Source organism: Hippocampus guttulatus, chromosome 20 (assembly GCF_054856545.1).
Source record: "Hippocampus guttulatus isolate MCC_2025c chromosome 20, RoL_Hgut_1.0, whole genome shotgun sequence".
Taxonomy (NCBI): Eukaryota; Metazoa; Chordata; class Actinopteri; order Syngnathiformes; family Syngnathidae; genus Hippocampus; species Hippocampus guttulatus.
In genome coordinates this window covers 4523951-4546717 of record NC_141280.1, presented here as the reverse complement: position 1 = coordinate 4546717, position 22767 = coordinate 4523951, and the positions used below count along the sequence as shown (strand labels likewise).

The window sequence follows — 22767 nt, the reverse complement described above, 5'->3', positions numbered from 1 at the left end:
AGAATTGAATCATGGAATGTGACTCAAAAAATGTTGACATTTTATCATTAATGTAAGTGTTTAGAAAGTGAAATGTTTCAGAGTACAACAAATAAAAAGGAAATTTGATTTAAAAGCCATTGTTGCTCAGCCCAAGTCATTTCCACTGTACCTGAAGTATTAAGATGTTTCATTGAAGCAGAATTGTTGTTTTATTGGCGTGACAAGGGCAAAGTAAATGTTTTACTTGTAATGCAGCTGCAGTCTGTCAAGGCTCCAGCAGCTGCTCTCTTTCACACACTTATTTCATTACAGCTCATCTCCCCCGCCCCCGTCTTTAATCCCGTTGCTATGTGTTTACCTGCGCTGTATTTAGTTTTCGGGAGCCGTCACAGCCGCCGAGCAAGCGCAGGATTTTCTTTCTTTTCATTAGTCTGTCTCCCAGAAACAAGGACGCAGAGTACCTTCGCATGTAAAGGCGGGATTTTCTACTACAGCGCTTGTGTTGGATTTCATTAAACATTGCAGAGAGGGTGCGTAAAGTGGCAGCAGTTTGATAAATGATTTCCCCTTGTGATACTAATGTAATTCAAAATGAGAAGGATCAAACTTTAGGAATAGGGGTGACCACACCGGTCATATCCTTTTAAAAATATTTATTTTACCCCGGATCGTAACATGACCAAATTGAGTTAAATTACTCAATTTTCATTACTTTTTTTTCATTTTCAGTTTTATAGTATGTTTTGCTAAAAAAAACAAGACACAACCACATATGACTGTATATATATATAATATATACAGTATGTACATACACAACTCTAATGATCCTCATCATTTGCAGGATAGCAACCCTCAAGGACCGGAGTTTGACACCTGTGATTTAAGCATTGACAGCAGTGTACCTAATGAAGTGTCTTTCTTCATGTGTCTGTAGGGCCTAACTCGGTAAGATGTGCGCTTCACTACTCTCTGTCTCAGGTCAATTCTCACAACCTCTGAACCTTATTCAAAATAATTTTTTTAATTGGAAAAAAAACTTTTAGCGGTGGGGAGCACAGCCAGGGATGCTATTTCCATGCAGAAACATGTTGCCAAGGTAACAGGCAAGACCGTGTGTGTGGGTGCATGTGTGTGTGTGTGCTCGCCACAGACAGGTTCTGCGGGCATACGCTGTCGCTTGTTACACTTCTGATTGCTGCCTCTGAGTAGTTGAAATTTTAAGGCCAATGTTTTTTTCCTCCCTCTGTCACACAACTTGTAATGCATCCGCCGTCGTCTCTGACACACTTCCCTTCCTTTCTGTCTTGTTTGCGCTCATTTGTAGTCGGCATCTCGTCCCTGCCTCTCGATTTGTTTCGCCGCGCCATAATTAAAGTCTCGGAATGAGCTCTGGTGATTTGTAATCCCACAGTGTGACCACTCGCGCTGTGGAGCTTTGACACTGTCTTGTTTTGACAATAATGACCATCCCCAAATCGCTAATTAGGTCATGCCACGACTGAACTGTCTCTGTCACCAGACACACACACATGCGCGCCTGATAACATCCTACAAAGAGTGAAATCGTGAAAAATCAGGCTGCTGTTGCCGTTCTCAAGCACTCTGGCGTTTCCACTCAGTGCGCTGGAATCACACCCTGCTCAACTGTCACCTGTCAATCACATACAATTCTGTCTAGCTTCTTTCTGATGCCTACACGTCCCAACATGTTAGAGCCGTGAAAATATATCTGCTTAAAGATTCACGAATATGTCCCACCAAGTCTGACTTGCTCTCTCACCAGCTAACCGGCTTCCAAAGTGAAAGTCGATTGAAAAATGTCCTATTTTTAATTACTTTGCAATAGAAGACATCATGTAATTCAAAAACGGGTAAGGCTGTTTGGATAGCAACGGAATTCAAATGGGTTGGTTCAGTTTCGTCTTCCTGTGTGAACAATAGTGTCTATTTACTCGGGTGATTACAGTTAGCACTGTGTAAATCCTAGAGGGCTTTTGACAATTAAGTCTTGCACACCAAAAGCCATCCATCACCATTTGCTATCTCGTTCTTGTCTGAGCTGATTGCAGAAACAAAATTTGTTGTACATGATACATGTCATTAGATTATGTAGACCTACCAAATACGTTTTTTTTTCCGAACACAACTCCTAATGTGTAACTATGTGCATTCCAGTGATGAGATGATGATATATGATGAGGATGATGGCTTTCTTGAGATGATTTTATCCCACTGTCCATCGATATATATACCGCGCATCTACTTCTGTTTTCCTATCTCTCCCATCCAGGCCAAAGGCGTCAATCCTGCGTTGACCTTTACGCGGATGAGAAGGTGAGCTGTTGCATTTCTAATTCTCCTCCAGCAGAGTTTTGCAATTTAGTCCATATCCGAAGTGCAAATACGGCCGCCATATGATCTAAAAGACGTGACTCGCCATTCACAAAATCACGAGTCACAACTGATACTTTTTTTACGCACGTTCGACAGAGCTGCAGAGCGTACTACTTACCTTTTCGTGTAATTTTTTCGTTATGAGATCGTTTTGAATTGAATTGTTTTCTAGGACTTGTCTCATTTGTTTTTTTGTTTTTTTGCATCGAATTGAAAAATACTTTCCTAATAATTTTGTTTAAATTAGCCTCTTAAATACTTAATTTTGATTAACTTAGAGTACGGTGCACCCCTCCATACTCATGATTTGGCACCCGCAGATTCACATAATAGCTGTTTGTTGAATGGATTTTTTTTTTCTGTCTGTTAACGTTTTTGAAATATGCATAATTCTTTGGGAGGTGGGCTTTATTCACACATTTCCACCATTATCTGAGGAAAACACACTGGATGGAAAATACCAAATGTATTGTTGTGTCTGTGTACATGTATGTGCCTTTAAGAGGCGGGGCCTGGTTGGGTGTGGCATTTGAGTCTGCTTGTGATTTTCTAGGCGTGAGCTGCGGCCATCTGCAGCCCCTGTGTGAATGTGCTCATTTTGTTAGTGTCGCCTGGTTCTTGTCAGAACGTCCGCTCCAAAGACAGAATTTGTGCCACGTTTGAAAGTAATTCTCGTTCATCTTTCGGTTCGCTCCCAGCCTATACGAGATGACGGCTGATCAAGCGTTAGCAGTAAGGGCTGCTTCCGATGCGCGTTGGCATGTTAGCCTCACACGCCCCAATTAGTGTGACAGCCGCGTTAAGCGTAACATTTGACAAGCATACTTAGATGAGATCAACGGTGGCAATAAGTAAGATTATCACGCAAAAAAAAAAAAAAAAACAGACTGGATTGCTAATCCTGTATGATCCGGATGACGGTATACCCCCCGGCGGGTCTGTCGATTGCTACTTCCTCGCTATGCTGTGATTTAACATTTGGAAGTGAATCATGACCCCCTTCCAAACACCCCTTGGCAACTTTCTGCCATCTATTACAAGGATTCTCCAACTCAAGCAATTCTTCCAAGCGGTCGCTCATAATCCTAGTGCCAAATTAACATAATTACTAAATATGATTTAAAAGATGAAGATAAACTTTAAAAGTTTAACAAGGCAAGAAAGTCATATATTAATAAATAAAACAGCATTATTTTTGTCATATTATGCTGGGCGAGGCACCTTTATTCGCAAAGTAATTTGGACTATATACTCAAAAACTATTTGATTGAAAAATCTCTGGTTGCAACACCACCGCCAGGACGCTTGGTTCCGTTCCTGTAATGTCGATGAACCAATTGAGTCGTTGCTGAGTAAACAAGGCAGTCGTCTTGTGAATTGACCATTTCAATTTCCTCTCCCGTTCCTCTCGCAGCCCAGACGGCTGTTTTCCCAGAAACAGGAGTCACATTCACTATTAATGAGCGAGGATGTTCATCCTGGACCCATTTACTCTTCTCAATAATGGATACTCCATCATAATTGGCCATGCATATATTTTTTTTGCACCGCCACCTCCACCTTGGTGAGGAGGCGGAGTGGGGGGCGTTGTTTTGGTGTCCCCCAGGTGCTCTTGGTTGCATTCTCCCAGGAATGGGCAAACCTTAATAAGAGCGCCTGCTGCAGGAAGATAATGAAACGGCAGCCAGCCAACAGTGCTAAAAGGCGCTTTCGAATTAAGTATTTCTATTACATGGAGGATTCAAATCACCTCTCCGGTTTGTTCTAATAGCTCCGCCGATGTGTTTAAAAACAAAGACGCTGGCGCCGATTGGAGCCATCAGCTCTGTCTGCGATCGTGGTGGCGGCTTGTGTGGCCCCCGATCAAGAGACTCATGCCATTCACTTAAAAGTGGCACAAAGAAAATGACAAGTCTATGTCGGCGGGAATTGAATTTAATTGGTGGAACAGCGGCGGTGGGAACGTACTGTCTGATTCAAATTGGAAAGTCGGGAATGAGGGTGTTGGGTGTGGAAACACTAGAAATACCATAATACCAACCTTGTTCCAAACCACCTAACGCTACCATTAAAGTCCCGTAAATCGTATTCAGAGATTTGTTTCAAAACACATTATAAATGTTTAAATGCTGAGATGCTGAAAATATGTGGAAAGACCAAAAATGATGTGATGCTTATTGTCACTTTTAGGAGACTTTAAACCTTACCCCAAACTCCCTAACCTAGGTCTAAAAACATGATGAATCTTACAATCCTAAAATGGGGCGAGTCCAGCCTTTGAAACACGGCATCAGTGGTCTTCCACTTTAGGCTGTTGTTATGGCAATGGTCACATTATAGTGCGGTCGCAAAGGCCGGCTACTGCTTAGCCAGCTCTGATGGGCCTCATTGCATTGTTTTTCCTCGCACACAAACTTAGCTGTAGGAATTGCATTTCAGTGGTCACCATGGCAACAACCTGCGGCGGCCGCACCACTCCTGAGTCAAAAGCACACTTATTAATTTATTAACTTCTCGCGTTCCGATTATTCATTCATCTCATTCAATAATGTGGTTCTTTTGTTATTTAAAGAATACATAAAATTAGTAAATACTTGTATATTGATTTCACTCGTCGATTGATGATCAGGCCGATATGTCAGTTAAAAAATAAAAATAAAATCACGTGGGCACAATAAAGGCCAGCACTTGCTAGAGACCCTTTCATTCAATCTGCTCTTTGCTAGCCTTCCGTCCAAAATGTGTTACTTAAATAAGGTCGCCCCCTCTCCTTCATTCCTTCATTTTGGGCGGCTGCCCTGATGCTGAGAAGCCTGAGGCTGCAAAAGAAGCATGCGAAAAGATGCTCCTCCTCCTATTTCACATTCCGTCTCATTCCCCGGTGGCCTCTTTTTCCAAGCTCCCCTCCTCCTCCTCCTCCTTCCCTTCACCCCCGCTGTATTTGTTTCGCAAAACCCTCCATCTTTTCCTCGCTCATCCCCCCTGCATGTATTATTTAACGGCACCTCTGGCTTTCTATCAGCAAAGAATGAACCGAGGCTCCGGCCAGGCTCCTTAGCATTTTAATCAGCCCTAATGAGCTCCTGATGCTGAATAAACATGGTAGCAACCAGCTGGCGCAGATGAAAGTGTGATGCTTTGTCGTACATGCGAGGCACCCCGAGCCCGCGCACCCCTAACGACTGTATTTATTATAGCCCCCCGAGACTCCCTGCTGTGAGAGGCAGAGCACATGTAAGAATCAATCAGACAGCATCCGGCAACCAAAATATACAAGAGATGAGCTCATGTTCATGTTGTGTCGCGGCTGCCGTCTCGGATCAATGTTAGATAAGCCCCGCACAGATATGCTTAGCTACAGTTCGTGATACAGTCAACTTTGGAAGAGTAAACCAGTCTAACCCGAAACTAAAACCTAATCCAAACCTGTTTTAACACAAAGGCCCTCTCAACAACTACATTTCTTTGACCTGTGTTGCAATGTCACAGATGTAAAAGCCACATCATTTACATTATTCCCCATGAGAAGGACTGTTTCAGTTCGATTTTCTTGAACGGATTAATAATGAAAACCGAGGTTCCTCTGTATTTATTATTTCCTATATACCTGTGGCTCAGAAGCAAGGGTTCACACCCAAAAGAAAAAAGTACCGGTAGTATAAGTGTACTGAATGTGGAGCCTCGAAACCCGAAACAGGGCCGCAGTTTTTCCATCGCACCACATTGGCGTAGGTGCGGTGCTCAATCGCTTGGTGGGAAGAGTCTCCAACTGTAATTCTTTCCCGATGGTCACGTCTTGCCACGTTTTATTTTTTTTTTCTCACAACGCATGTCATCACAAAGCACTGAGTCACGTCATTAGCATGAATTGAATTGTTGGCACGCTGACATGATGTCGCGCTACTTACATAACAGATGCTGCCAACACCCCCCACTGTCCAAACCTGAGCCGGATTGACATTGACAGCGGAAAACTGCTCCAGGAAAGCAATTTTTAACTTTTTTTTTTTTTTAATAGCAACACAGACATACTGCAGTATTGGACATCTCAAGTTGAAATTTCCCTTGTATCACTGCTTTATTTATATTGTTAAACATCAAACAAAAACAACGGCAAAATCAAGAGCTGACACCCCCCTCCCAGTACCTAATTGTGCTCATTCCTCTTACAAGTAAATTTACATCAGCGTGATAATACGTTAAGAGACTGGGGGCAGCATGGAAATGTCTTCATTTGTCTGAATCTCATCCCCGCGTAACGTAACCATGCCCGTCGGGTCTTGACGTACTTATGTGATAAAAGTGATTCGATCAATTCAAACCAGAGGGCAGTATCAGGCTGAGTCAACTTCTGCCATCGCCCCAAAAAAAAAAAAGCTGCATTATGCTCCGTCTGGCATGTAAAAGCACATTCATTATCTCCACACACAGGGGAAAAAAAAAAGGTCATTCGGAGGCGAATCCTCGTCTGTCTTTATCGTGCAGTGTCTGGGTTACCGCATTCGGAATGACGATAAGTAGTCGCCAAATGGAAAGCCGTATGGGAATTTATTCTGTATCCTTTATGGAAATGCTGATTTAGCATTTATTCAATATCCTTGTGCTAGTAGCACTAGTGCACCCCATTTGTTCGACTAGTGCGCTGAATTGTCTTTGGAAGAGGACGAAGATCGTACTTTCATGTACCTCAAGATTGATATGAAGGAGATGGAATAAATTCTCAGACAGCTTTATAGAAGCCATTTGAGCATTTATTTGATGTCCTTTCAAACAGCTTTCCAGGGCCGCCTTGAGATATACGCCTTGGAAAACCTTTGTACAGGAGCTTGTTTTATACTATACATGTTGTGCTTCTCATGGTCCACTTGTGAAGAAAACATCGATTGGTTACAGCGTATAAACCAAAGGCGGGTCCGTACGCCCGCTCATATTTCCATTTGATTTGCGTGGAGGTCCTTCGGGGCACCGACCCTCCCCCCTCTCCTCCAAACGGCCGGACGCTAACGCCAACGACAGGGCAAGGCGGTTCTCCTTCAAGCAGGCCACCATCCAATTCAGGAAAAATCCGTCGGTAAACTCCGAATCATAAGGTGCTCTCCAGGAGGCACTCGGAGCGGGACAGCTTGTCGTGGGCCCGTTGAATGTTTGCGGTGTTGAGCATCTGCGGTAGCTCGCCACTCATGGACAGGCTTCGCTTGGAGCGCAGGCTGGTCCCCGTTTTGCCGTAGCCCACGTATAAGCGCTCCCGGCACGAATCCGCATTGAGGGAGTGTCTGCGGTTGAATCTGACGGCCCCCGCGGGCACGGTCATGTACTGCCGAGGGGCCTGGCGTGCACGCGGCACCCTGCTGTGAGCTGCAGTCCATTTGGGAGCTTGGGCACGGGATACCACAGGTGGCACCTTCACATCTGAGGAGTTATTGCGATTGACGTTGTTGAGTTCGACGTCCTCTTGCGTCTCGGCTCGCCGGACGTCGGACGGTTTTGACAGGGCCATCGGGCGCCTCACCCTCGGGGAGGCCGGGTGCCAACTGTGGCTGGCGGCCGAGGTCGACACAGTGCAGTCGGGCAGTGAGGGTTTGGCGGTGCCGGAGTTGGCGGCGGCGATTGCGACGGGCACTCGCTGCTTGGCCGGCTCCAGGGGCGGGAGGGCGACTCGCAGGCAGTCCTTGTCATTCTTCTCCGGATGTAGGACCTGCTTGGACAGAGACTTGGGGAGTCCACAGCCTTGAAGTTGCCCATCGCTGCTCAGGGAACGAATGTCGCCCATCTCCAGAGTCTGTTGGAAAAAAAGCTTCAATGTCTTTGTACATGGGTTAATGTTCACTCCGTTGCTTTTAGAGAAATGGCACTGCCACATAGATGTTACTTAGCCTTAGCATGAAGGTAGGAACTGAAAGACTCAGCTATGTGGTTGTTTTATATACACGAACTCTCATTGTCAAGTTTTTTTTTATGCTTAGATTGGCATTCAATTTAAACTAACATCTTTTTTTTTTTAAAGAGCATTTACTATTTCTATTGTGACAGTGGCCCTACTGAAAGCTGGATTATGTTCCCACTGAAGGCCTGGGTACTAAATACATTGCCCGCTACTGCGCTTAGACTAACCTTATCTGCGTCTCCCTGATTGCACACTCTGTAGCGGACAATGAGGAAGACGATAAACGCCAGCACTGAGGCCACGATAATCCCTCCAATGATGACCACGATGGTCCCACCCAGGAACTGGGACTGCATGAAATGGCACCTCAGGTACTGCGGATCCGTGGTGAAGTGGATGCAGCCGATGACCCGTGTGGCGGTCAGTGAAGTGACCTGGTCGTCGTAGATGGCCAGCACGCACAGGTCATACTGCGTCCCCGCCGCCAGGTTGTTGACCAGGATGCTTTCACTGGTGGGCGGGATCATTCTGGGAAGATGCGGACGGGACACGGTACGGCACGCGGCCAACATACATTTACGGTATCCTTTATCTTATTCGTGCGTGTGAATGTGTGTTTCTATAAATTGAGAAATGACATCATTCATAAATTCAGCATTCTGTACATGTCAACGGGTTATTTTGCTAGTATTTACTCATCTGGTAATGACCTCTGCCATCTGTCCTTTTTCAAGATTAAACGGCAATCAAATTTGCCCACCCCTGGATTAGCGCTTCATCAGATTATGCAGTTGATTGTTTGGATGTTGACATCCGGCCATCCGAGACATGCCCGCCTTTCATCGTTGGTGACATTTGATTCATTCTAGGTGGCGTCTTTTGTGATGAAACGTTCAGTATGCATGCTATCATTTTCCTGCATTGCAGCTCAACACCAAAAACACGCTTTTGACTGCATCATTTTTGCATCCCATCATGTCCTTGTAATGATGAGCATCTAAGTAGAGAATAAACTAGATGAAAGACGCATGGGATGCTTTTTTATTTATTTATTTATTTTTTTGTGCCAAACGCCGGCCAGGCTGACGGTGCTTTCATCTTCAGCTTAGTGCTGACATTTGTTATTTTTGATTTTGTTGATTAAGCATTATCACGGCGGTAAATGGTACACTTTGGATGGGATTAGGAGTTGAAGAAGGAGAAGTGGGATGCGGTGCATTAGGACTCCTGATTGGATTAATGGACACCGCAAATAATCACAAAGACAGTCCAGTCCCTGCCGGGGGGGGGGGGGGGGGGGGCCGAATTCCCTGAGGGATTTTGGTGTCCTGAGTTAGTAAAACAAGCGGTGTGACACTCTTGATCATGTGGTTGAGGTCATCTTATATTTTGCAAGTTTGCAATTTTACAATGTTCTTGAAAATTGAAATTCAGATTGGTTTTCTCATTTGATTGCAATGTTCCTAAAAAGGAATATATTTCTTTATTTTTATTTAATATTTCTGTCGTTTTCTGGTCTACTTTTTTTCTCATTCAGATTTTGTATCATAGAAATTCTTTCTTTCAGGCAAGTGTACCACTACAGCAGCGGACATGCTCACTACTAGACCGCCGTGTTGACCCTGGTTTTGAAATGTCTACTCTTAATCCTCACCTGTACACCAGCGAGTCATCGTAGGTCCCATTGTACTGAATCTGGAACATACGGATGCCCGGAATGTTCCTTTGGAAGTTGAAGTGGACCACAGCCGAGGTTGACGTGGCCTCGGCTATGACCACCTTCTTCTCCAGGCCCGTCTTGGCGTTCCCGAGGGGCACACCGCCGCCCGGACCCTCCGCCCCCGTCTTGGTCACAGTGGCGATGTCCGAAGACCCCGGGTCGGGCTCTTGCTCGACGGCTGTGTTGTTGGTGATGTGAGGCAGCTTAGCGATGACCAGGTCGACCTTCTGCTGGGCTTCTCCGGCCGGGTTGGAGGCCACGCAGGTGAAAGAACCTAGACATAGGTCATATCATTTGATGAGTGCACTTGTTTGTTTTGTTTTTTTGTTGCTTTTTTTTCCCCCTCACAATCTACAAGTTTTTTTGATTTTAATTTGCAAAAAATTACATGAATTTATCTATTGTTGATTAATTGTATTTATTGATAACTGGATAATTAGATATTGTAAAATATTTTAAAATTGCATATGCTATACATGACTTAAAATTCACGTAATATAATGGACATTATAATTATATAACAATTATTCTGGCTGCATTTATTTTTTTGGTAAGAAATCTTTCAAGTAACGGATTAATTGTTCTACTATAAAAAATAATTTTGTAGGTTTAACATTTTAAAAAAAAATTTAATAAATACAATTGCTGGTTAATATTCAAAAAACCACAATAACTCATTACTCTATGATTAGAATAATAATAATTTTCTTACATCCACATTTAACCCCGCTTCCCATCCACAAATGACCCGGCCTGTCTGTCCATTTTGAAAATGAGCACAAACGTTTTCCCGCCACTGAAACAAAGCTAAGGATAGGCATGTATTTAAAACAACACCGTTTAGGTCAATTACGCCTACAGTTAAACCTATTTACAGTAAGCTTCATTTAGCACAAACACAGAAAAAGGTTGAGCATTACAAAGGTAATAAAAAGCCGTGCAGCACTTGTTAAACGGACTATTTAATGGTGCTACATCTCAAACGCTAAGTGTAAGAACACTGAGGACCAAGTCCATAAATATTTTTAGTCCGTCTTCTTTAATGCATGTTTACACTTTTTTTCCCGACTGAATAAACAAAAGAAGGCACAGCGTGTGACTTTCACAGGTAGGTTGACAAACTCTTTTGCCAGTTACTTTTTCTCATCCAGCTCGAAATATCCCAAAATATCCACAGGTTGTTCAAATTTGTTTTAAATCGACAAAGATATGATGTGTTGCTGAGTTTCCCGGGTGTATTTACATGTTAACTATTCTTTTCTGGCGCACTAACAAAGAGGCAGAACGGTAGCCCATCTGTGGAGGTACTCCAAATGGAAGAAACATTTGTTTTATCGTCCAATTCCAAATATTGAAAGCCGCTTAAACATCCTTTAAGCGGTTTTACCACATAAACAACCAAGGTCCCACGTGTACATGAGTATATTATTCTTATCCACAAGCTGGGAAGGAACCAAAACGTAGCAAGCCTATGACGTGATTTGGAAGGGAATTAAAAAAAAAAAATTCCATCAAAATCTTGAAATTTGTCTTCAAATGTGTTTTACCACATGAACAATTAAGATGTCTTTTTTTTTCCCAACAGGTGTACTATTCTTGTCTGGAATGATAGCAAGGAAGCTATAAGGTAGGTAACCTGTGGCAAGCTGTGGTTTCACGTTTAGTCCGGAAAAGAAATGTTCTTTTTGTCATCCAACTCAAAATACTTTAACTTAACTTACTTGTAACTTAATGATCTAACCCGGTGGATACTCCAAACCAACCTGAGTCCTTGACGGTGCTGATGTGGATGTCTAGCGTGCCATCGCTGTGCACGGAGGCTCTGGAAGAGTTTGACATGAGGCGTCCGTCGGGGGCTATCCAGTGGATGATGGGGTCCGGGTCGCCCCGAGCCTTACAACGTAGTGTCACGCTCTGACCCTCCAGGGCCCGCAGCTCCTGCAACAACAACAACAACACTGGACTGATATATTGACCAGGTTGGGGCTTTTACAGCTCTGCTCCCTGTGAATGTAATCGACTATTGATCATAGTTGCCACGTTGAATTATCGCAGCGGCGAGGCTGTCGATACAGCGGCAAACATGCGTGAACGATAAAAACATTCAGTGATTTAAAAGAGGTGAGATACGGCTGTCCTTTGCGCCACGCCGCCTCTATTGGATCGTTATATTTTTTTCTAGACCTCATCGCTCTAATGACATATGTAACACAATCTGCAAATAGCTTACTAGTTGTAAAAGTCTGCCAGCCAAGTGTGAGGCCAAAGCGAAATAATTGAGAGGGGGGGTTTGGGGGGGGTGGTCACACCTGAGAGTGTCTAGTGATGAGAGGAGGCTCGCACAGGAACTCCTCTTCCGACACAGTCCAGAAATAGCGTCCGGCGAGGTGTTGAGGCGAGGCGCAGGTCTCCAAGTCGTCCTCGCGCCGCAACCTCCGCAGCCAGAGCAGCTCGCAATTGCACCGCAGCGGGTTCCCGCCAAAGCTCAATGCGAACGAAGTGGGCCCCATGATCCCCGAGGTGGCTAGGACCCCAGCTCTTTGAAAAACCGAAGAGATGAGGGACTTCAGTTACATGACTGGACTCAAGTAAGACTTAAGATGCTTTTAGGACTTGGGACTTTCTTGGCTAAAACTTGTGCAAGACTTGACCGGATTTGGCTTTGTATTCATGAGATTCAACTTGACTTGGATTTGATATATAATAATAATAATACATTGTCATAAGACTTCAGACTTGTGACATTCACTCACCTCTGGAAAATGGGGTCCGGGGGCAGCTTCTGGAGCTTGTTGGAGGTCACGTCCAGCCTCTTGAGCTTCTGTAGACCTGAGAAGGTGCCCTCTGGGATGTAGCTGAGCATGTTGTGGTCCAGGTTGAGGGTGTGGAGGCTGGACATTCTCTGAATGGCCACCCAGGGCACACTCTCGAGGTTGTTGTAGGACAGGTCCAGCTCCTCCAGGGCCGTCAGGTCATTGAAGGCGCCGATCTGAACGTGCGTGAGCTGGTTGTTGTTCAGGATGAGGTGGTGCAGCTTCGACATGCCGCTGAAGGTGTCGTTGGTGATGCGCGTCAACCGGTTGCTGTCCAAGTGGAGCGCCCGCAGGTTCTCCAGGTCCTTAAAGGCATGCGGCACGATGGTCCCAATGGTATTGCGGGAAAGCGTCAGGTCCACCAGCTTGGTCATGTTGGCAAAGTCCTTGCGCTTGATGCTGGTGACGAAGTTGTCCCCCAGGCGCATTTCCACCGTGTGCCGGTCGATATTGGGGGGCACGAAGAGCAGTCCCTTTTTATCGCACAGTGTGGCCAAATTGGGGTTGAGCACCTGGCAAACGCAACGCTTGGGGCAGACTTGAACCTTGTGGGCCTTTACAGTCACACAGAGGACCATCAGATAAAGCAGCAGGGCCTCCATTGGACTTGTCATTCACCTGGTTACACCTGCAAAGATAAGGTAGAGAGAAACGCAGATAGAAGGGAAATGGTTTATCGAGCAGAGACTGCGCAGCGCTGTCATCGCTATTAAACATTCATTTGTCTTGCTGGGGGGAATTCGCTCCCTTCAAGACAGGGATGCTTTTGAGCCCGAAGCGCTTTACAACTAGGTTGTAAATAGAATCATTGGCTCAGCACTCTGTCCAAATTGTAAGCAGGGGGTCAACAAACAATGACTGCCGTGCAAATTAGACGTGGGACTAATTAGTCACCTGCAGACTTCAGAGGCCCGCGTGACTGTTTTGTGTTGTGTGTTTTTTGGAATCGTTTAGCGCTTTTTAAAATTTTTTTTTTTAACCTTTATGCTACCCAGTAGTTGGTTGCACGGTTGCCAATATGTACGAGCAACATTCTAATATTTGCTCCATGAAATTGTATTAATTGATTCCCAAGGGTCAGTTATCTTTATTTTGTCGCGTTTCACTTGGCGGTACTGCTTCCAGTCCATTCCGAAAAAAAAAAGATTGCGTTGACAGGCATTTTGAAAGGGGCTTATATCTCAAAGTCAACTTGGGAAACGCCAATGCCGCCTTTCTGATTCGCTAATGCCGCCGCTTTTATGTTTGCGTACACAGAGATGAAAGTCTGAAGTGTCCATCCGAGGCCCTGATCAGAATTAGATGCTTATCCCCCCAGGATCATGTGGCCAAAAGGATTGAGATCATTGGGCCCAGTGGCTCTGCAACGATGCGCTATGCCCTGCCATTGATTTTTTTTTTTCTTCTCTTGACTCTTACTTATGACTCAGTTGGGAGATGGAGGATAACGAGAGACCCATTTGATGAATCCCCCGGCCTTGTCACTGGAGATCGAGAGTAAAGTGGAAATCTTATAGCGACTGTCAAGAATTGGAATTTTGAGTCATTTTTCTGTCTTGTATTCCGCCAAAGTGAAAACCAATCCAATCAAATGCTGACAACAAGCGATCCCCAGTCCCATAACCGCAGTAAAAAAAAAAAAAAAAAAAATCTACCGGCTAACCTTTAAATACAGATGAGAAAGGTCAGGTTTATGGTTATGGCTGGGTGGTTTTCTCGTAATGCCTCCGTTGTCGGCACTGCGTCCTGACAGCGTGGATAAAAGTCTGGCCTCGGCACGGAGCCCCTCCAAATGAATCCTCCTGTGATTGCGGAAGCCACCATGTGTCGAATAACCTCGATAGTCGGCAAAGGAAGGAAACCATCAGACAGCGCGGTGACGTTTCGGGAGGGGTCAACGGCGACGGTTATGCTTTGACAGGCGAGGAAAATGTGGGACAGAAGGAGGTCAGGTTTGAAATGCGCCATGAAGATGATGATCAGGAAGAAATGATATTGTCGCAGTGAGCCTGCTGGGTATGACATATCTTATGAGTACTGCTGATCAAGATGCAGCGAGCAGACACCTTCGCAGAGTCCCACACGGAATTAATCATGACGTGCGAATGTTGAGACATGCTGTCATGGAGCCGAAAAGAGAAAGCTAGAAATGTCTTTGAGTTCATGTTTCCAGAAATCGCAATACGGTTTACTATCCGTTCATTTATTTGTCTTTGGATCATAACAGCCACACTCTGTCTTAAGTAGAACCATTGTCGAGACCCTAAGTAGGCTCTCATAAAAGTAAAAGTACAGCGTCTAGTCCTTTACTTTAGGTCCTTGTAAAGTGGAAATACTGCAAATGTCTTCTGAATTTTTCAAGTGTACAAAATGAGGCCTCGAGATCGTGAAAAATCAAGCTGTTCCCTCTCCGCTCAGAACAGAGCATGTTCGCCGAATGCGCTGAAACTACTGACCGCTTAATTGCCAACTGTCAATCAAAAAGCACTTCTACAGCATTGGAAAAATATCTACACACGACTGCGTGTTGTACCCACAAAAATGCGTACGCTAAAACTCTCCGGTGGTTGGAATATATGCCACTTGATGGATGCGGGGCTTTTCCACACTGTGACAACGAGGCACTCCAAAGCAAGCCACCTCAGCCAGACGCTCGTCTAATTCTCAGGGTGTAGGCATCGCTCACCAGTTAACTCGGAGGTATTGAACTTGTAGATGTTGATGACGATCTGGGGTATCAAAGTTGACTGTTCACCTCAAGGAGGATTTGAGGTCTGTGTATTCATTTGAATAAGGCCCTGATGCGCATAGGCTTATGGTGAGATGGATCTAAGGTGCTTATGAACTTGTTAATCAAGCGCTAAAGACTACACCGACAATGATGAGATGTACGGGGTGCCCTTTTTAACGAGGATGTGAGGTGTATATGTTCTGGTTCATGTGAAGCCAAAGGTGTGTATGTTGTTTTTCATGAAGATCCGAGATGGATACGTTCATGCTGATGAGGCTCTGAGGCGCAGTTCCACGTTGTGAACTGCTCTGAGGCTGACTGACAGGACAGGACCTCTGTTGATGGGCAACGAGGCAGAAACGACCTGCAACTTCCATGCTCAAATTGCGCTCAAGACGTGATATTGATTTACTGTGGAGAGATTGAGCCTTCCTCTCTCTCGCTGCACCTTCCTGTGGAAAACTTAGCTGAACGTGACGTGAATAGTTACCGCTAATCCCCGGCGAAACAGGACAGGCGATATCCACCACCGTATCCACTAATTTGCATTTAATTACCGGCGCTCCGCTGGGATTTGCATAACAGGTTGCTCTCATCAGGTACACCAACAAATAAGCAGATAATCAATCAACGTGCTCATCAATCACGCTCTTCCTCTTTGAAATGTCACACCGCCAACGTGAAGTCATTATTCTGCACGTTGGGTGCGCTCATTTCTCTCTGGATAAGCTTAAGGAGGGAGGGGGGGGGGGGGCAAAACTGAACACTGACCGTCATCTCCTGCCCAGTCAATCACATGTTGCTTTACTACCTCCCAGATTGTTTTTGCGCCCCCCGGAGTACACAACAGACTGACAGCGCTCGCCCACACGTGCACTCCGGTGGGTGGATCGCTGCTTAATAGAGGCAGCTCGCCACACATTGCAACCCCGCCCCACCAATCTATGGAAACAGGCGACTGCAGCATCGCTGCGCCGTACAGTAGCGGAGGATATCGATGCTTGACTCGCCTTGCGACTGTTTTGCACAGGGGAAATGTTTTCCGATGATACGAGAAAGCCTCGGCAAGCCCACATCCAATCAGGGAATCATGGGAAGGTCAAGCAAGGCAAATGAGATTGCCCAAAGGAAGCTAAAACCAGGCCTACACAATCTGTTCAATATTTCCAATCGCAACCGCACATCACTGGAAGAATGACTCAGACTCAATCTTTTAGAGATTGTTTTTATCGCTATGTTTATACCTCACTGAATACATTTGATCATAATCTAATCATCTTTTAAAGACATCCGATAATCTGTTTTTAGATGACTTTGATTGGAATGGAGAGAAATTGCTCAGATTTGGAGCAATTATCAATATGTGTGTACCCCAACACAACAGGGGGGGATCACTCAGGATAATCCTTTCGAGACATTTGATAATCCGGCCTTTGCTGACTCGGAAATGCTCACATTTGGCCTTATTGTCTCCGTGCGTATCCCACTTGAGCAAAACGAAACAAGATGCAATGTGGCTGGAAAATGGCTGCAGCAAAGCGGTTTATGAAAGTGACCCACCGTGGATGCCGCAACGTCTGCCTCACTCGCGCTTCTGTATGCGCCGTGACGCTCCTCTGAACGTGATAACTCTTTGGTGACAGCGGCGACGCCATGGCAACACAGAAAAAAACGTCACGCTGAGGGGAGCGTGAAGGGGGAGGTGAGATGCAATCCGGGGAGTGGGCTCATTTTCAAGATCACCTAACGACATTTATAACAAAGAATCCCCAAAGGAGAGAGAGCACCCGGACACATTTAGTCACGGATAACAAATGAGGTTCTGCTTTAAAGCCCCCGAAAATTGTCAGGGTGCTATTACTTGCTAATGGTCAGAGACAGCCATTGACACTAATGCTACTGATGCTCTCACTGCATCAGTTTCTGATTGTTAGCTGGCCAAGCCTGCAGGTATTGTTTTGAACGCCTTTGGCAGGATTAGCCCACAAAAAAAAAAAAAAAAAAAACCACAAAGAAAGAAACACAAAAGCAACTGAGCAAAAAATAACACAATACCCTGGAAATGTCTAAACTGTTGGCACATTTGCCAAGGAGGAATGCATTCAAATGATGTATATCTGAATAAATACAGCGATGCCTTGAAATATGCGTTCCATGACCACGCGGATCTCAAGTCGTCTTTCCCCATTAAAATAAATGTAAATGCAACAAATCCATTCCAGCCCCCCTAAAAAAAAAAAAATAATAAAAAATTCATTTTTAACTTTTTTTTCTTCAGAAATGAGATCAGCTTTATTGTTATTACACCACAGGGTGCCACGAAATGGAATAGACTGCACGCACTCTGCGGCCTCACACACGCAAACTTTTCAAAGTGACACATTTTTTTGGTAAAAACAACAGAGAAAGGAATCGCAATAAGGAATCTGCCTGGTGAGCCTGTTGTGCTGTTTCATGTGTGTAGACACAGAAAATTAATTTAACACACTTTCCCCGTGGCAGAATTGGCCATAATTTGGATTATTTTATTATTTAGATTTATTGTGTTGTTACCTCAGTTAAAGTGATATTGTCGGGCATGAAATTGCACATTACCATTTTATATTTTTGGGCTAGCTGACATTCATGCTTTGATTAAAAATCCTAAATCAGGTACACGCTTAAGTATTTGTTTCACAAAAAAAATGACTTGCTCCTACTTATTTTTACTGGACTACTTTTTACTGCTACTTGAGTCATCTTATTCAAAAGTCACAAAAGTTACTCGAGTACAATCTGCGGCTACTTTACCCATCTCCGATTGCAATGATATGCTGCTATGCCACACAATACTCTTGGTATATTTTTCCTCTCTGTTTTTCAGGCGGGGGGTGTGGCATCTCAAATGCAATTTCAGAGGCAACTGCAATTTCTCTGCTTGGACTGGATGTCAAGATCTCAACCCGTGTGGGTTGAGCATCGCACTAAAATGACCCTGTTGAATCAAGAGAAGTACTGTTCATCGGCATCTACAAGTCTACCCTGCCATTTTGCAAGTGTTTTCCTTCGCGCGGCATCAGAGCGGGAAGCAAAAGTCAGGATAGGATGGTGAGGAGCAAACCGACACACAACCTTCCTCATATTTTCCGACGTCTAGCTGTCTAGAACAGGCGGGAGATGCAGCTCAAATACTCATCAGCATTCCGCCGCCGCTCTTGTGCGATCGCACCCCTGATGTGAGGGGAGGGGGCTTATGACCTGGGATTTTCTCTCACAGAAACCTTGGAAAGCACTGTGGAATATCAATATGAGATGTGCGTTCTCATCCGTACGTTTAATTCCTTGCCGGCGCGCTACACTGACGATTTTATGTATAGAAGGAGTGAAAGGAAAAATAAGTTCAATCCCTTCCCACGTTGCATGCAGACAAAACCCGTGACAACCCACTTTGTCGCGTTTTGCGGCGGAATGAGGACGAGCTAAATTGAAAGTGAGCACAACACATTCTTCATAAAATAGGTTTTTCCAGTTAGGAAAATTTTAACTACAATGGCCACTTGAGAAGTGTTTTTAATCAGCCAAACTAGAACGAATATTGTAATATTGTGCTTAATAAAAACGAATTAAACAGAATGCAAAGAATTAAACTGTTTATGCATCATGAATTAGTGCTGCAATGCATTCTATTGTGCTGCTCCTTTTGGTGTGCCAACCTTTGCCATCTGGAGGCAGGATAGAACTGCACACAGAGACGCAAACAAAATACAAAGAATATAACTTGTACAAAGAGTTATAGGCCTTTGAGTATAGTGGTGTGCTTGTTTTTCAAAGGAAAAAAATAATCCGAATGACAGCTCCAATGTGGAAAAACCCATAAGGCAGGTAGGTCACTTGTACCTCAAGGCGTCAATATATGTACGATTGCCACGGAAACTCTTCACAGCCCTTGACAGATTTTTTTCAATTTGATTTAGGTCTGGGTTGTGGCTGACACTCGTGACTGAACCCCCCAGTTGCTCCTGATCCTGCGCCATCAGTTGGTGAATGAGGTAACGGTGTTAAGCGCTTTGCGTTTCGAAGGTAGAAAGGTGCTATACAAGTGAAAGTCAATTTAGCATTTACCATTTACCTGTCTGCATGTGAAGCGTGAAGCGCTGGGGGCTGGGGGGGGGGGGGGGGGGCATATGGTAGGCCCGCACTGAAGACTCAAATGATGCCCGCAGGCGCTTGGGGAATAATAAACCACACGATGACTTACACTTGACATGAGGCAAGGAGACGCCAGGCTTAATTTATGTAAAAATATGATGAGCCATGTTGATTACCGTGTTTCCTCAGACAGCGACCTAACAGATGCAAAGCCCCAATTAGTAGCCGGATGCATCCAAACAGCACCTCTACCAGAGAAGGAAATGGCTCATAACTAATTACCTCTGTTGCTTACCAAAACAGCGCCACCTACCAAACCACATAAACAGAGTTGCCTGCATAGTAAAGTGATTTGAGATGGGATTTTTAATGAAGATTAGCATCCCAGTGCTTATAAATTTTTCCTCATTTTAATGATTTTGTCTTCTCCAAAATCACCCCCCCCCCATTATATTTTAAAATGTACCCGTGCATCCATCTTTACGTCTCAAGAAGCTGGCATGACTTAATTTTTTTTCCACCTTTTGTTCCCCGTGGTGGCCATTTTTGCTTTGTTTTAGATTTCCAGTTTTGACTCTTGAGTCAGTTTGGAATAAGTTGCTCACCAAAACACCAGCTCATCACAAAGCATCTACACGGTTTGGAGCATGTTGTAAAAGAGTCACCTGCATAGTAAAGATGATATACAGTATGCGGTGTCAGCAATTAGCATTCCAGTAAATTCAAATTAATTTCTTTCATTCATTCATTTCTCAGATTCTTGTACTGCATTTCTCTACGTTAGTCCTTTTTTAAAATTTCGTTGTAAACTCCACTTGCTCTTGACGCACACACAAAGGCCTCCTCACACTCTGCAGTTGACTAAACTCTGCCCAGCCCTTAGGAACATTTTGTTTTTAGAACCACATCAAAGCCCTTTTCTATATTTTGGATGAACGTTCTCCAGACAGTTTTTAGAAGGCTGACACATGCCTCGCGAGGTGTGAACATTAACACTCGCTTCACCCGGGTTAGACGCCAGCACGCCTTGTGACTGAGGTGTCATTTGCATATCATCTCGGCTTAAATCGCTTGACGGTCCCAACAGAAAGGGGAAGCTTCATCAGTAGCGGCTATCAGCGCATCCTCGGGGGGGGGGGGGGGGGGGCAGAGGCAATAAAGCACTCATCGCGGTAGACATCATATCTGAAATATGGCCCAGTGTTCGCAACTGATCACCTATGTGGGGAAAACTAAAATACATTTTTTTTTTCCTGACCTTGCAGGAGTGCTGCATGCAAGTACACACCTCACGTCAATTACACACCACCCCTACCCCATCACAAGAGTTGATTGACATCTACGGGGAGATTTCCTTTTACCTTGCGGAGGACACATCCAGCCCCACAGTCAAAGGTAGAAGACCAGCATCTCCGTCTCGGAAGGAGGTAAGAAATGGCAGCGGATTAATGCAGGTGTCCCGCACACGTTCGCCTGGCTTCCGGTAACATGTGGCCGGCCTTGGCAGCCCCGTCGATGCCCTTCAAGGAGGAAGGAAGAACAGGAGATCCGCCACGCCGGGGAGGAGTGAGCATTGCTCGGGGGAAGGCAGCCTCACCTCCTCCTCAAAAAAAAAAAAAAAGAGTAAGATAGAAATGGATGGAGAGTGAGAGAGAAGAAGAGGAGGATGGAGGCTGCTTTTTTGAACAGCCGCCATGAATGACTGCAGCCAGATGTTCGTATAATTCCTCTCTCTCGTCCCCACTCTCTCTCTTAATCCAGATTGCCTGCTAGGTTGCCGCCGTCATACATCCGTGCAGACACACGGCGCGCACACACACGCACACACTTCCTCTCGCTGGCCGGTTCCACTGGCGCTTGCGTTCGGAATTGCAATGGCGGCTGCACAGAGAGCGTTTTGTTTGCGCGGACAGATGCAACGCACACTCACACATACATGAGCCCTGCCTGCCGGCCCGCCGCTCTCACGGGCCCAGCGTCATCATTTATTCATGCACACGCAGAGAGAGAGAGAGAGAGAGAGAGACTGCATGCGCGACAGAATGCAGCATGCATCACTTTCTCCTTCCCAAAAAGATACGGATTTGGGAGCAAAACTCATTCAGCCCCCCCACACCTGTTCGGCTGACCAACAAAAAATTGGGTGGACCTGTCTATCATGATGGGAAAAAGTCTCAAGGTCCCGTCTTTGAAAGTGACAAGAAGTCAGCCATTTTGGTATGGAGCAGTAAATTCCAGGCTTCTGACTAACGCCTACGATAGGGTAATGGCCCCAAACAAGCCCAAATAGGAAGCAGGTGTCTCAGACAGATGGGCAGCGGTCGATTGCGAAGCTGTAATGTTTAATTAGTTTAGGGATAGACTTAAATGAAGAGGATGGGATGAAATATATGTCGTTGCTTCTGGGTGTTCCCGCATCTGTTGCAATCGCAGTACAGCGCAGATCAGTCATTGAATAAACGTCGACTTGGCTGAAACTTAAAGCTCTCCTGTGAATCAGTTGGCACGCTACAACAAACCCCCCGCCCCCTCCCCATAGTCCACATTTCATACCTTAAAAGTTATTTATTTAGCCCTTCATCACAAAAGTATCTCAAAGGGCGTCACAGACCCACAGTTCAAAAAGATTCGACATCTAGGAAAGGAAAAACACATTTTTATGAAACATTGAAAAGTGGATCACGGAGAGGAGAAATGGCAGTAAAACGGGCCTGAAACCAGATTCGCATGGGGGGGGGGGGTGAATGTGGCCTTCAAAAGGTAAATACAAGAAGCGGGCTCCACTGTGCACATGAAGTGTATGACGCTTTGTCTCCAGGGTGCAACTACTTTTTGTATCCTTGACTTTGACATACCTTTGAACCATACCTCAACGTTGGACCTCCCGGTAGTTACAAACAGTTACCTTGAGGTCCAATTATTAGCGTTCCGGGTTATGGAACTGGACACCTAATGTGTACTCGCCAGCGAAAGCCCCGACGGGACACTTAAGTCAAGATTATTTCAAACAATATCTCATGTATTTGATTACACAGCATATTGCAATAGCAGCACTTTGCCGCGGCCCGTAATTACAACGGGCAGGCTCTCGGGCGGGCGGGAAGTGTGAATGTCA

The 22767-nt window shown here is 45.0% G+C and overlaps 1 protein-coding gene and 1 long non-coding RNA gene across 3 annotated transcripts; one reads left to right on the top strand and one right to left on the bottom strand.

Annotated features, from left to right (window-relative positions):
* The first annotated feature begins 367 nt into the window (after positions 1-367).
* LOC147187642 (uncharacterized) lies at positions 368-18992 on the top strand. Of its 2 annotated transcripts, none has more exons than XR_015097615.1 (6): positions 368-512; positions 824-927; positions 8522-8812; positions 9828-10244; positions 11566-11607; positions 18388-18992. It is a non-coding gene; the product is annotated as an uncharacterized LOC147187642 (long non-coding RNA). The 2 variants fall into 2 exon arrangements; XR_015097616.1 differs by lacking the exon at positions 18388-18992 and adding an exon at positions 11778-11923.
* Positions 6166-21608, bottom strand: lrfn5b (leucine rich repeat and fibronectin type III domain containing 5b). The gene is made up of 7 exons (XM_086099987.1): positions 21014-21608; positions 12734-13421; positions 12290-12518; positions 11744-11918; positions 9915-10254; positions 8488-8788; positions 6166-8155 (listed from the first exon to the last, which is right to left on the bottom strand). The coding sequence occupies exons 2-7, from the start codon at positions 13405-13407 to the stop codon at positions 7460-7462; spliced, it is 2415 nt and encodes an 804-aa protein (XP_085956113.1). The 5' UTR covers positions 13408-13421; positions 21014-21608; the 3' UTR covers positions 6166-7459.
* Positions 21609-22767: the final 1159 nt, after the last annotated feature.

Excerpts from the sequence above, each read along its gene's own strand:
- lrfn5b (XM_086099987.1), bottom strand. The coding sequence starts at position 13,407 with ATGACAAGTCCAATGGAGGCCCTGCTGCTTTATCTGATGGTCCTCTGT. Across the intron at positions 11,919-12,289 it reads TCATCACTAGACACTCTCAG|GAGCTGCGGGCCCTGGAGGG; the intron begins GTGTGACCACCC and ends TTGTTGTTGCAG. Across the intron at positions 8,156-8,487 it reads ATCAGGGAGACGCAGATAAG|ACTCTGGAGATGGGCGACAT; the intron begins GTTAGTCTAAGC and ends TTTTTCCAACAG.